Source organism: Pterocles gutturalis, unplaced genomic scaffold, assembly GCF_000699245.1.
Source record: "Pterocles gutturalis isolate BGI_N339 unplaced genomic scaffold, ASM69924v1 scaffold16301, whole genome shotgun sequence".
In the NCBI taxonomy this organism is placed as follows: Eukaryota; Metazoa; Chordata; class Aves; order Pterocliformes; family Pteroclidae; genus Pterocles; species Pterocles gutturalis.
In genome coordinates, this window is record NW_010103361.1 from 37,644 (window position 1) to 51,066 (window position 13,423).

The 13,423-nt window shown below is 41.7% G+C and overlaps 1 protein-coding gene across 1 annotated transcript in view; it reads right to left on the reverse strand.

Moving 5' to 3' along the window:
* LOC104471371 (fibroblast growth factor receptor 2-like) overlaps positions 1–13,423 on the reverse strand; it is a gene marked incomplete at its 3' end in the record, with an annotated part of 66,315 nt that overhangs the window by 34,982 nt on the left and 17,910 nt on the right. The window contains 3 exon segments of the mRNA XM_010086697.1: positions 213–336; positions 7,158–7,197; positions 7,199–7,322. Coding sequence (XP_010084999.1) covers positions 213–336; positions 7,158–7,197; positions 7,199–7,322 — 288 coding nt within the window.

Consider the following 13,423-nt stretch of genomic DNA (forward strand, 5'->3'; position numbering starts at 1 on the left):
TGCCAAGGCATGGGTAGATTAGTCCTACAGACACAAGTGGGGCAGATGAATGTAGAAAGTTATGTAGTAATTGGTTATGTAGTGAAATCTACAGACTACTGTGAAATCACCTTCAAAATTAATGCAAAATGCACCAGCTTAGTTCTAAATGTTTTAATAGAGAAATTCATTAATTAAAAACATCGTCTTGCACGTGACAGAGTTCTACTTACCCACAACGTCGAGATGGTACGTGTGATTGATGGATCCGTACTGGTTTTCCACGATGCACGTGTAATTTCCTTTGTCAGACGGGACCACGCTCTCCATGATGAGACTCCAGTGCTGGTTGCGGACCTGGCGGGTTGCAACCAGAGAGGTTGAGAACTTCACTAGTACAGTTTCACCCTCTCCCGCTCCAAAAGGACTGTTTTCTGAAGAGCCACCGTGTTTAAAAAAGCCTCTCCTGTCCTTGTTTGACAATTCTGGACACTGAAATACTTTATTTATTCCTGATCAGGTGAAAGCAGGGAAAGCTTTCATGCATTCTGCTATAAATGTACCTCGTCACCATCATATTAGTGCACACTCAGTCCTACCAGGCTTACGAGGATAGCACTAACTAGCAGCCCTTGTTTTACCAGGCTTTACCTCTCAATCCACTCTAAAGCGAATTCACACCCTCAGCATATTCCCCATCTGTCTCCAAACAATCATCTGATAATATGAACTACCCACCAGCAATATGGGATGGATATGATCCCTTAACATCCATATTTTTCTCAAATAGCTCAATTACACAGCCCATATTTTTGAGAAACAAAGTACAGAAGGGCAACATGTGGGATCCCTCCCGCTGATAACATCCAGTGGCTACATCTCTTGCTGCTCTGGGGTATCACAAGAAAGAAATGAAGATGCTGCCTCATGAAAAATGCCTAAAGAAAATCCTCACAGGAACAGAGCATAAGGATATACATTTATTTCATACAATCCTTCTCGGACAGAATGTATTAAAGGTGCTGATTCTGTTCCTGTTTGAACTCAAAGGGAGCGTTGGCATTAGTCTTGCCGAAAATAGGATCCAGCCCAGTACTGGAAGTATATAGAGTCATCTGGTACACATATATATTTCTTGCATCATAAGTTGGCTCCCAAAATGACCTTTTGTTGGCTATCTACTAATCTCTTGTTTTAGCATCACATTTTTGACAAAGTGTTCAAAGATCTTAACATGATGTAGCTGTAATGTACAACTTCTAAACTGCAAAGTATATAGAATGCAAACAGAATAAAAATACAATCTGGTACAGTCATTTTAATCAGCCAAATGGAAAGTAGTAATTCAGTGCAGTACACCAGAAAAAAAATTTATAGACCATTCAGTGACACTTCCAGTAACTATATATTCTTAAAAGATCATTACAGCCATAGGTCTGAAATCCTCCTTCATGGCTGACTATTGTGAAGGTCCTAAACCAGCAGGAAAAGGCTACGCAGAGCTGCATCCCCGGTGCCAAGAGCTTAGCTCTCACACTTACTGGAGGTAAAAATGCCTTCAGTTCAAAGCTTGGAAGAAAAGTCCTTCCTGTAAGGGGCTCCTGGCTTTCCTAGTCCCCCCAGCTAGTAATTATCTCATTAACTAGTTAATACTAATAATAGCATTAATAATAATAGCAGCTAATGACTGGACACGCAGGCTTTGAAAAACAAAGAAAATGTAGATGAGACCCCAGCAGCAGGTGAAGGGCATGGATGCTAACATAATGTCACAGAAATGTGTGACACCATCTCAAAATCTCCAGCCCAAACTTACAGCTCTTCTCTCCCCAGCCTCTCCTCTGGATGATATACACCAAAGCTATTTATTGGGGTTTTTTTCACACTATGAAGAGTTAAGAAATAAGTTTCTAAAGCTAGAAAGAGTTTATTGGTGTTATTTTATTGTCTCACCGTTCTGCTAACCTTGAACGTCAAAGTTTGGGTCAGGAAGAATCACTGACATAAACCATCAGCAAATTACAAACACAACACCTACATATTTTGAATATTTTACTTCTTTATGTAAAGAATTACTTCTTTATTATTTTGAGGGAGACTTGGTCAAAGTGACCCGAACTTTTTGCCATGACAAGTTACATCACACTTCTCAGAACGAGAGCAAGTGTTTTTAAGCAATTCGAGACTGCAAAACAGGAAGAACAGCTCACGGATCCACGTAAGTTAAAACAAAATAAAATTTGATAACAAGCTGTAAGCAATTAATTTGATAGGAAAACACAAGAATTTGTTTAGCATTCAGTAAGAAAACAACTAACTTACAGCCAGAAGTGGATATACTGGATGGCGACATTAAGAAGTATTTGTGCAATTTCCCTTCTTGTAACTCCAATACGAAAAGATAGTATCTTCATAATAAAACAACAGCTTAAGCCTTTTCAGTTTACGCTAAACAACTGCCATAGAGGCCCAAAGCATTTGTGACACATCGTCACACAACTGGATTTATGTCATGGATCTGGATTCAACTAGATCCAGCTTGTTGGCGTAGTGCTTTCTGGTTACAAGTGCAGCGTTGCAAAGCCCAGAAACACTCCCCTTTGCTGGGGATGATGACATCTCCTGCGGAAGATTCACAAATTGAACCTCTCTTTCTCAGACACGTGATGGTCCTGCCACGTCCCTTCAACCACGAAGTTTGCAACAGCCGGATCGGACAGGCTTTGTTAACAGGGTCTTTGTTAAGTAACCTGGCTTCGCTACCTAGTCCCATTAAAACCTGTCTTTGGGCAGCAAAACTACTTAACCCAGGACAAGGTTAAAACCATTAGCTCCATCCAGGTTGCTCACTAGGGCTCTTCTAACTGAAGATGCCAGTCCTACACCTCTCCAAATGTTCCCTAAGTTTCCCTGGGTAATACCAACTGGATCCATTTAAGCTGTTTAAATAGGTGACTTGAGCTCATGTCGCAGACAACATATTGGGGAGCTCATGTGAACTAACCCACTAGGAAAAAACACGAGGGCAGCAACAAGCCACTGAAAGCAGGAGCGTCCTCACCAGGCATATGGGATCCAGGAAAAGGACAAGTGTCCACAGACAGAGATTTATCAGTTGTGGGAAACACTTCCAGCTCTCCAACCTGACTAGCTCCTTGCCAGCTATTATCCTGTTATTTCTACTATTTTGTTCCGTGAAGCCCTATTTCATATTGAGTTATTTCAAAATCCTGGAGAACACCCACAAAGTTTTACCCACGCCACCAGCTGGTCTTCAGGGTATCCCTTCCAATTTGTCATTGCCTTTTTTTTTGGTGTAGGGAAATTCAAGGAACAACTGCACTCCAAGCATCCCGAATCACAGCTTGACCCTTCAGACACTTTGTCACCATAGTTTAACAACTGCTTTTGCCATCTGTTTTTTTTTTATTATTTCTTTGAAATACCTATTTCATGTTTTATCTGTGCTTCTTGCCCAAAAAATAGTACTTTATTTGCAAAAGGATTGAGACAATAAACATAATCTCAACATGTTTTTTTCCTGACTAGCTATGGACACTTCTACCAAATTACTGCCATGTTCTTTTTGGACATTTTCTCCACCATATTTTTAACCAATTCTTCTAGATAAGTACTTCAAACCAATTTTTAAACTAAATTATCAATATCCAATGCATACAACTGTACTCTTAAGATATAGCCTGGAGGTGAGAAACTTAAACCAGAATCAAAATGTCAAGAAATGTTGGTCAGAAATCTAGGAAAGAGCAAGAAGTGTTTCATAGAAACATTTTGCTTTTGGTGTATCATATAAAAAATTGTGGATAGTTCTGCTTAATTTTAAAATATGTGTCTTCAGGTAACAGATACATCATGAAAAACTGTCACTTAGCAAAACAAAATGGTAAAAAGGGGTCAATTTTACATCAATTTCAACAGAAATGATTAAAAACCTAAATATGATGCCCCACGGAAATCAGCACGATTCAGACATATGCTGGTGCTGCTCAGGCAGAGAGAACAAGTGCAGAACATTCCTACAAAAGCCACAGGCTTTCACACTTCCTATAGAGTCAGAACTTTTCCTTTACTCTGTATTTACCCAGCAGAATTTAAACGTGTATAAGATGACTGTGGTGATGAAGCTTATCAAAACGCATATGTGAAAACACACACCTGTTAAACAGTAACAATTGATAGAAATACATTTGCTTTCCGGGTGGTGGACAGAAAAGTAAAGGCTCCTGTGGTCTCTCATAGATGATTTATATTAATCACTCAAAGACATTATAAAATGTCTTTAAATGCACAAGCAAGAGCTATCATCACTTTAAAGGCAGATTTTAAAAGACTAAAAAAGGTTTAGACATTTGATAACTCACCCCCTTCTCCTTGCTGTAGGAATTTTGGTTATAACTTGAAAAATCATGAATGGTTTGATTTTAAATTCACCACCCTGAGTTAGTCACGGTGGAGGAATTTCGCTATCTCGGCCAGCACATACACCCTTCTGCTAGCCTGCCCGAGTGCAAATTGACTCAAGACATTCCCCAGTCAGTGGGACAAAGTGCTACAGGCCACTATCTGATTGAGATAAGAGAAGAGATTTTTTTAGGTCAAGGCAGCAGGAGAGAGGTGGCTGAAGGATTACTGGAAAGCTTCACATTTTTCCTTCCCTTTACTTTGTTCTTAAAGTCTTCAAGAGACGATTGCCTCTTCCGAAAGGGACAGACAGTGTTACATCAACTGGTGATAGCAGATACGGACAAGCTTGGTTCCGGTTCTTCTAGTTGCTCAAAGTGTTATAAATATGAAGATCTCCAGCAGCAATGCTTTACATACAGCAATGCCCAGATTCAAGACAAACTAGCGTACAAGAATTATCATGAGTTGCTGTGATACACAGACCAACATGGACTCTGTCCTTCCCAACAATTCCTTCATTACAAATTCATTGGTATAGAGGTGTCATGAAAATACAATTCTCTCTTTATTTCAGAATAATTCTGAACTAAGCCCACAGTGACCTCATTCTGTTCCTCTAATAAGAACAGGGCACAGAATCTTTGGAGGCCTCATTCTTTAACACCCATTCCCTGAAAACAAGCTTCCATCTTTAAAAGATGCTTATTCGAAACACCAACAGTCAATCTGGAATATACATACCAGAATGTAAGCAGAATGACAATGACAAGTAAATGTTACCACATCATTTAAAATTTTATTTATTTCTGAGCAACAAGAAACTCTAAAATCCACAGCTGTGTCCCCTCTTTTTTCCTTCAGACTAAAGAGATGTAAGAAGTTGTGATTTAGAATTATAGGTATAGACTTCACTTATCCAGCTGCCTTTAGAAATAGGCATCTGTGGTTTCTTCCCAGAGTACACACATACCTAGGAAATTGTATACGTTTAATACACATGAGCAAAAATTTTATTTGTGCCACTTAGCAGGCACAAGTCTAACTGAGCTCACCCAGACCACTAACACGGGTTAGCAATGGCAAAACAGAGCCCCACACGGGCTGATTTACCCTGCCAGAGATCACCATCCCAAACCAGAGATCAGGTATCTCCATCCTGCCTTCCAAGACACACATTTTCCTTCACGGTTTTCAAGAGTGATAACTGCATTTCCCCTTCATGAGATGTAAAGTGTTCAAATAACGTCTCAGTTAGTACCGCAACAGTTACTATTATTTTCCAAGACAGGATTAGTTTGTTGAGGTTGTTTTTTTTTTAATTAGCTTTTTTTTTTTTGCTTTTAAAAAAGCACTGGGAAAGGTGAAAATCACTGAACCGTAGCCAATTCGTTAACACTCCACAGCATTATGAAAGGCAGAAGGTGTTGCCAGGTGTACACTCATAAGCAACAGTAATTTATGGTGTAAGCAAACATAGATGGAAAAGTCTACTTAGATAATTAGTGTTCATGCAGAAAGATTTTCTGGGCTCTCTCTGCTAACACAAATGTTGGAAAAATTGACACTTTCTACAGTAAATCCAGCTCGAGAGGAAAGGAGACTACAGCTTGTCCTCCTCTGCACTGGAAAACATATTTTTTTTGTACGAAGCAGGATCTGAGTCAACAGCACACGAAGCAATAGACACCCTGGCTCCATCAGGGCATCGCAAAACACAGCACCCCAAAAATACTGCAATCGAGGGTAAGACAGTGGCGTGGAGCTGGGGCAGGCAACCCTCAGGACTCACTCTTGAGCTTATTGCATCATTTGGAAAAGTCAGTTAACTTCTGACTGAATTACCATGACAAATTGCTCTGAGCTCCTCGGCAGAGGTTCTAGGCTGGGGCTAACAACCGTGACACAAGGTGACCAACTCAGAAACTTCTCATTTTTTGGAGAGAAGGTGCTAAGGTGTTGGGTGGGTGGAAAAGCCATGGAGATACAGTCTACAGAAGAGGTTACGGTAACTCAGGAACGTGGGGCAGGATGGTGCTTGAACACCAACTCACTGCCCGTGTCAACACGCTCCCATCCCCTGAAAGGAGCGGGATAACATGACCGAATCCTGACTTCTGACCTAACCTAGGCAGATACCAGGAGGTTAAAGGTCTAACCCACAGAGCTAGCTGGCCTCCCTAAAACTCTCTCTTAATCAGTAACCACCAATTTAGAATGAAACATCTAATCTGAAGCTGTTTAAAATTCAAACAAACCCTTGTAAGTAATTGCTGTGACTTTCCTTCAAATTCTACTTACCATTTCAGTTTCACAGACCATAAACTCTATAGAAAATCACAACTTTTGACTTCCAACCCTTCCTTTATTAAACTGTCTACAATCATCAGAGTGGATGGCCGTGTTTTTAACAATGCAGCTGAAAACTAATAGAGCAAAAGTGTCTTACTCTGCTTTGCAAAGTCAGTCTTTAGTTTTCCAAGTAAGTCTCTATAAATAACACTTAGCTGCACTGCTATGCTACAAGCTTGAATTTGAGAAAAAAAAATATATAGTTAGTGCTCAGTAACTGCCAAAGAAACCACTCATGCTTCCCCAGAAGAAAACAATTACTTTTTTTTGCTTCTACATTTGATCCAAGGCCATTAAATGATTTTCTGTTGACTTCAGCAAGTTTGTTGGTTTGTTGTTTTGGTTTTTCTTTTTACAGACTTGTTCAAGAACAGAAATTGCGAAATCACATCATGAGAATGTACCTTATATCCGCCAATACGATGCTCTTGTTTAAACTCTTTATTTCAGCCATCGCATGGTCGGTGTTGGGTTTCCCATTGCTGGACAACGAAACTTGACAGTGTTTGCTGCTGGCACCGCGTGTAGCCTTTTCTCCATTTTGTCCGTATGTGTCCAATACGGTGCCCCTGTTGCAAAGAGAGACATCCAGAAATATCAGTATTTAGAAACCACGCTCCCTTTCCAGCCCCTTCCACAGACACAAAGAGCTGCACGTCTTCGTTTTAGCAGGGAGAGCGTGGTTTAGAAAGAGTACGTGAACAGAAATCATATGCCACAAGTGTTGACCAGAGTTTTGCAAATGGCTCCATCTGAGTATATAATTTATGATAAAATTCCAATAATTAACCACAGATATTCTTTGTTTTGTGTACATCAAGTGAGATAGAGGGACCAAGTTTTCAGCAGACTCAAATGATCAGACGTTTTTGACCTCAAGTTGAGTTACTGAGAATGCTCAGCAAGCTTTGAATTCTTGGACCTTGGCTTGGACCAGACAGACCAAGTCAGAAGACCTGTTGGAAGCATCAGCCTTAACCCTTCCCCATCTGTTAGAAGGGGGATAAATGTACCTACATGCCCAGCAGCGTGCTAAAACTCACAGTGAACGGCAGCAAGGGGAATTGCGCTGCTACTGTCATAGAAACCACCAAAATATATTTACAAATGGAACATGTTTCTGCAATCTTAAGAGGAAGAAACCAAATGAGTAAATGTGGCTCAGCAAAACTCAGCAATAGAGTTTATCATTTTGCAGAGATTTCCCACTGTTGAAGCCCAAATGTTGACTGATGTCCAACACCGTGGCGAGTGTCTCTCTCAGCCCGTATTTATTGAAGTGATCACTTTTACTGGCTGCTGGCAAAGCTCTCAGGGCTCTCCCTTACTCCTTGCCATGCCCTGGCCCAGCCTGTGCCCACATGAGGACCACATGGAAAACCCTTCTCTCAGCCAGGTTTTCCATCATTTGTCACGTACCAGTATGGCAAACACAGCAGAATGAAACATAAAACGACCCATCTGTTTTTAACCCTCCAAGAAGTAAATTGGAAAGACAGATCCATACACAAGGACGTTCCATGCTCTGGATCAATGCAACACTCTGGTGACATTGCACAGTGTCTGCATGGCATCACTTCAGTTGTCTCACCAGAACAGTTTTTAAAAAGTTAAAGATTCAAGATCTGTTTAATAGTAGGAAACATTAATTTATTTTACAATGGAGTTTTCCTGAAGCAAATCAGATTAGTGTGGAAATTTTAGGACTAGAGGGGTCCAGAAAAATAACTCTGTTTCTCTCAGCCCTGTTTCATTTCCTTCATTAGCAGCCTAACACTCCACTATAAATAAACTCTTCCGTTCCTCAAATATTTATAGCAGTTCTTACAATCAGTGCAAACTCAGAAATCCTGCTACCCCCCTCTCTAAATAAAAATACAGCTGGATAGAAAATACAGGAATAAATCCTTTAACAACGTCTCTCTCAGTATAAAGAAAACATTCTAAAGCAAGTCCTATAATGATGCTAAGAAGGATAAGGGATTTTTTTTTTCTGCCTGAAGTGGCAATTAGTGTTAAAATTAATGAAGTAGAAAAGCAAAGCAAATTTGCGCATGTAATCAAAATAGAAAATCAGGTAACTATTGAAAATTTAACTGCAACACTAAGAAATTGTTACACGGACTAAAGTGAATTAGGGATGCAAGGAAAATCACTGTTAACATTGTTTGCTAAAACAGGATCACATTAAAACAGCAGAAGGCTTTAAACAAAGCCAACCAAAGGCATTAGCTACTACATGCAAAGACCAAATTACATTACAAGTACACGGGGTGAAGGCGGAATTACATGTTGGTACTGATATATTAAAAGGATATTTTCTCTGGATCACTAAACATCTTCCGCAAGGCAATGTAAGGTGACCACCGTTGGGCCCTACCCACAATTCCCACACAGTCAAAGTAAACTCTGGCAGGTCAAAGCCAACCAACCATCCAAACCAGTTATATTGGTATCTCGGAGCAGAATACCTACATTTGACCCCAAACGGGCAACACCAACACAACAACTTTGCAGCCAGCGTGGTTGCTCTTCATCACGTCCATCACACACACCTTCTCACACGTATAGAGCATGAAAATCCTGGATGCAGTTGTTGGCAAGGACAACCTCCAAAGCAGAGGCTCCACGGCTCGTCCACGGCGATGCTGCCCTGCTGCAGGCAGCTCTTAAGTTATTATACGTGAAAGCTCACTCTTTTACCCGAAAGAGAAGCTCCCGTCAGGGTGCTGCCCAGGACCCACACTGGGCAGGATCCAGCCACCAATAGTTCCCCCAACAAGGCTGCCTTGTGCAGCCAGGTTTCTACCGCATTATAGTGCAGCTCATCCTCTGGTTTTCTTGTATATAACCCCACTTTTCATCAACTCCCACACTCAAAAAAAAAAAAAAAAACAACCCTGCTCCTGGAAAAGCAGCACTCTGATAAGCCTCGTACACAGCAAATGCACAGGGAGGAAAAACTTTGCTCCATGGAAGAGGTGGAGCAGAGACGAGGCCAGGACGATGGAGGCAGGACCAAAGAGAAGCGGCTCAGTTCTGTGCCTCGGGGAGAGGAGGGGAAAGGAAACTCCTGGGGCTGGGAGAGAGGACTCTGCTTGGAAAGCTTCCCCTTGCATCAGCATAACCTGCAATGCTCCTGAATTACAGGGGAGCTTACAGAAAAACATGCGGACATCACATGTGGAAAACGCCGCCTGAAAACGCTTCAAGACATCCTACCATTTTTCACGAGGTAGTAGCAACGTATGTTGGCAGCTCCTCAGTATGTTTAAGGGAAAAGAGAAAAAAAAAGGCAGCAACATCCACAAACGGTAACGCTCGCCCTCATTTTGTGCTTTCCTACAGCACCGATGCGATTAACACACAGCATTTCTCTTTATAGATTAAATTGTCATAACCTAACAGCACCTTTTACTGCTTCTATTTGTCTTGAGAGGAAAAACATCCCTGTTCACTAAAAGCAATAATGAACGTAGTTAACAAATCTATACCGCCAAGTGCCGACTCCTCTTATGGACCTTGTCCGTCGCATCCCATCTTTGCCAACAGGACAGGTGGAAGGAGGTAGCACCGCTGTTAAAAGATCACAGGAACAACAGGGCAGGCTCCGGAGCAGAGCGGTAATGAGCAGCAGGGGAACGGGTGGGAATTCCTGATTGCTTTTCGAGCTCTCATTAGTGAAGAAAATATCCTGCTGACCCACACTGCACTCCACTGCAAATACATTACATCTAATCAGGCAAATCTCCTGCATGTGAAATTGAAATTGGGCAGCTCAGGGGACTACTTCAGGACTCCTCAATTTTTATGTGGACTTCTCTAACACAAAGAAATACAAAAGTAGTCAACTCCAAGGCTGCCTGACAAGCACCTCAAGCAGGCAATAGTGTGCCTGCAATGACCACATCAAACCCTCCCTCTCCCCCAGGGTTTTCAGGACTATTGTATTTGACCTTTAATTAAAAAACACTTCTAGGCAACATCCAATTTTTGCTGCTCCCTTGAGTGGGTTTCCACTCTACAGGATTTGATGAATTTGAACCTTGTTTCATCCTTTCTGAAATTCTTCAAGGCATGAAAAGAACAGCATGTGGATTACATTTAGATACCTTTTTGTTCTTAGTGCCAATTTACCATTGCTTGGCCCAGAAGAAATTGTTTAAAGGGTGATAAGGAAAAAAGCCATAAAGCTTCCAGTCGCCTGACTAGAATTCAAGGAGGAAAAGCACCATCTTCAGGGCTACCCAGGGGTCTCCCAAATAAATTACTGTTGGTGGACCTCAACGCAACCATCACAATGTCTACTGCCTTGCCAGAAGTAAGCCAGGATTATTAAAATCCCTTAAATTAGGGCTACCTCTCAAAAATCATGATAAGGATGAAACAACAAGTATCAACAATGTATATTCCACTGCTGCCAGTAGGAACTGATGATGATCAGCCCTTGACTTCATAGAAGAAAGTCCCAGGTCAAGGTGCTGGAGAAAAAGCCTTGGAGGTGGCCCTCCAGAACCAAGTCGAGGCACCTCTCTAGGGCAACAAAGGGGAAAACTGAGTTACCAACAAAGCCATTTTGCAGAGAGAGAGGACTATTTTGCAGTGGAACCAATCCTGCACCTTCCACCAGCACTAATCCCTTCAAAAAAGCTGGAAGTAATAAAAAGCTATTCATGATGCAGTCTGGAACAAATCTACCAGAGTGTTTTTTCAGACAGTTAAAGTATCTGTCAAGCTAGAAGGACACCAAAAGCAGAGTGAAATCTGCTATGCATGCCTTTTACTTAAAAATACACACAGGGCAAATGGTCAAACACACACGTGTATACAGGAGTGCCCTCCTCTCCCAGAATCTCACAGCTATGGAGCCACTTAGAGCCTCCCTTGACTTCCAGAGCAGTTGTATTTTCTGGGTAGCCTTGAAAATTAGGCTAGATTTCCTCAACAGCCTCTCTGCCTGCATGCGAAAACCTTGGCCTCTGAAAAATGTATTTGTAACAGAGGCAAAGTAAATACACAAGCTTAAAAGAATACTTACCATCGTAAACAAAACTGCTCTAAAAGGTTTGCTTTAGCTTTAAATATGCAGGAATGAGAATGCCAAGGTTCAGTTTCCTGTGGAAGGCACTACAGCCATTTCCTGCCTCATCACATCATAATTAACATGCCAGGACAGCTGGACTTTATCAGAATTGTTTCATCAAAAAGCAACAACCTTTGAAGACTATGGCCTTTTGTTTCCATCAGTGAAGGCATAACCAGGGCAATTTCCATTGCTTATCCTTAATGATCGCAGATGTAATTTGTATGTAAATTATCAGTTAAATGGTTTTAGATCTGCAAAGCTCAAACCATGATTGAGGAAACACTTGAAAGACTACTTCTCTTAAAGAGCAGCAACCAGGGACTCTCGTAAGGTCTTGAACTTCCCCAGGCTCTGCCTAACACAGGCAGGAGAAGGTGGCAAAGGCCATCTGACCATCATTTGACCATCAGCCACCACTGCCTGCCACGTGGTATGCACAGGGAGGACCTGGACTACTCCTCAATTCCTCATTCACTTTTCAATCTGTCTTGCAACGGTTTCTTAAGTTAGACATGGCCTTTTGGACATGATATAAAATCTAGAAGGCAAATGATACTGATGGCTTAGAAGACACTGGGTACGCAAGCTTCAGTGGTTTGCAAAAGCATCGGACCAAGTCCCAGCCCTAATGTTCATGCAGCTCTGATCTTGCCAAATCACAACCCTCTTTCATCAACGTTGCATTAATCCAACTGAGTGACTATGACGCAACTTTTCATTGAAAACAGACTTCTTGCAGGGATGCGGTGCCACGATCACTCTTCCAGTTCCAGCTCTTCCCGTCAAGTGCTCAGACATTGGGAAGAAAGCTGTGCTGCTCCCTGCACCCACCCTGCAGCTTGCAAGAAGTCCCAGCAGTTTGTGGGCACCTTGTAAAGAGCCGTTTCATGAGAGGACTTGTTGGTGCAACGCTCTGCTCAGGAGCAATCTGTCTTCTTGCAGTTTCCTCCCTCCTACGCTGCAGGAGTTTGCACTTTCCCTGCCATCCAAGATGTTTAAACATTCACGCTCTAGAGGCATCTTTCATTTTGAGCAGGGAAAGTGCAACTGACCCCCACTAAAGTACACACCCCATCCCTGGCAGACGGAAATTGTCAATGGCCTTTCACCAGCTCCTGAATCAAGATTGATTAACAGTGGCTTAAAACGATAGCTCACATTACAAGAGCATCACTAGTGCTACAGAAGACATCACAGTGTAGTTCTTGCAGGAATCATTACCACAACATTAGAGCATAGTTGCCTTGAGACCAGGCCCTTTTTTTTTTTCCCCCTCACTATATGCACTTCCAAAAGCCATTTTTCATTCATTCACAATGAATCATCAAAGCCCTCAGTACCAATTAGAAGCACAACCGTCTTCGCTAACACACCAAAAATACCGCAAGCCCTTTTCTGACCAACACGGATAAAGCTCTAAAGAGACAACAGACATAGGGATGTTTCCTAAAAGGAACTTCTATCCACGAGTCCTTTCCAGGGGAATGCTAACATTGCCTGCGTTGGTGCATTTTGCCTAGACAACTTCTTTTAAAAGCAGTGTCCTTTTTCCAAACTCGCCAATTATCTTTGCCACGGCATTCC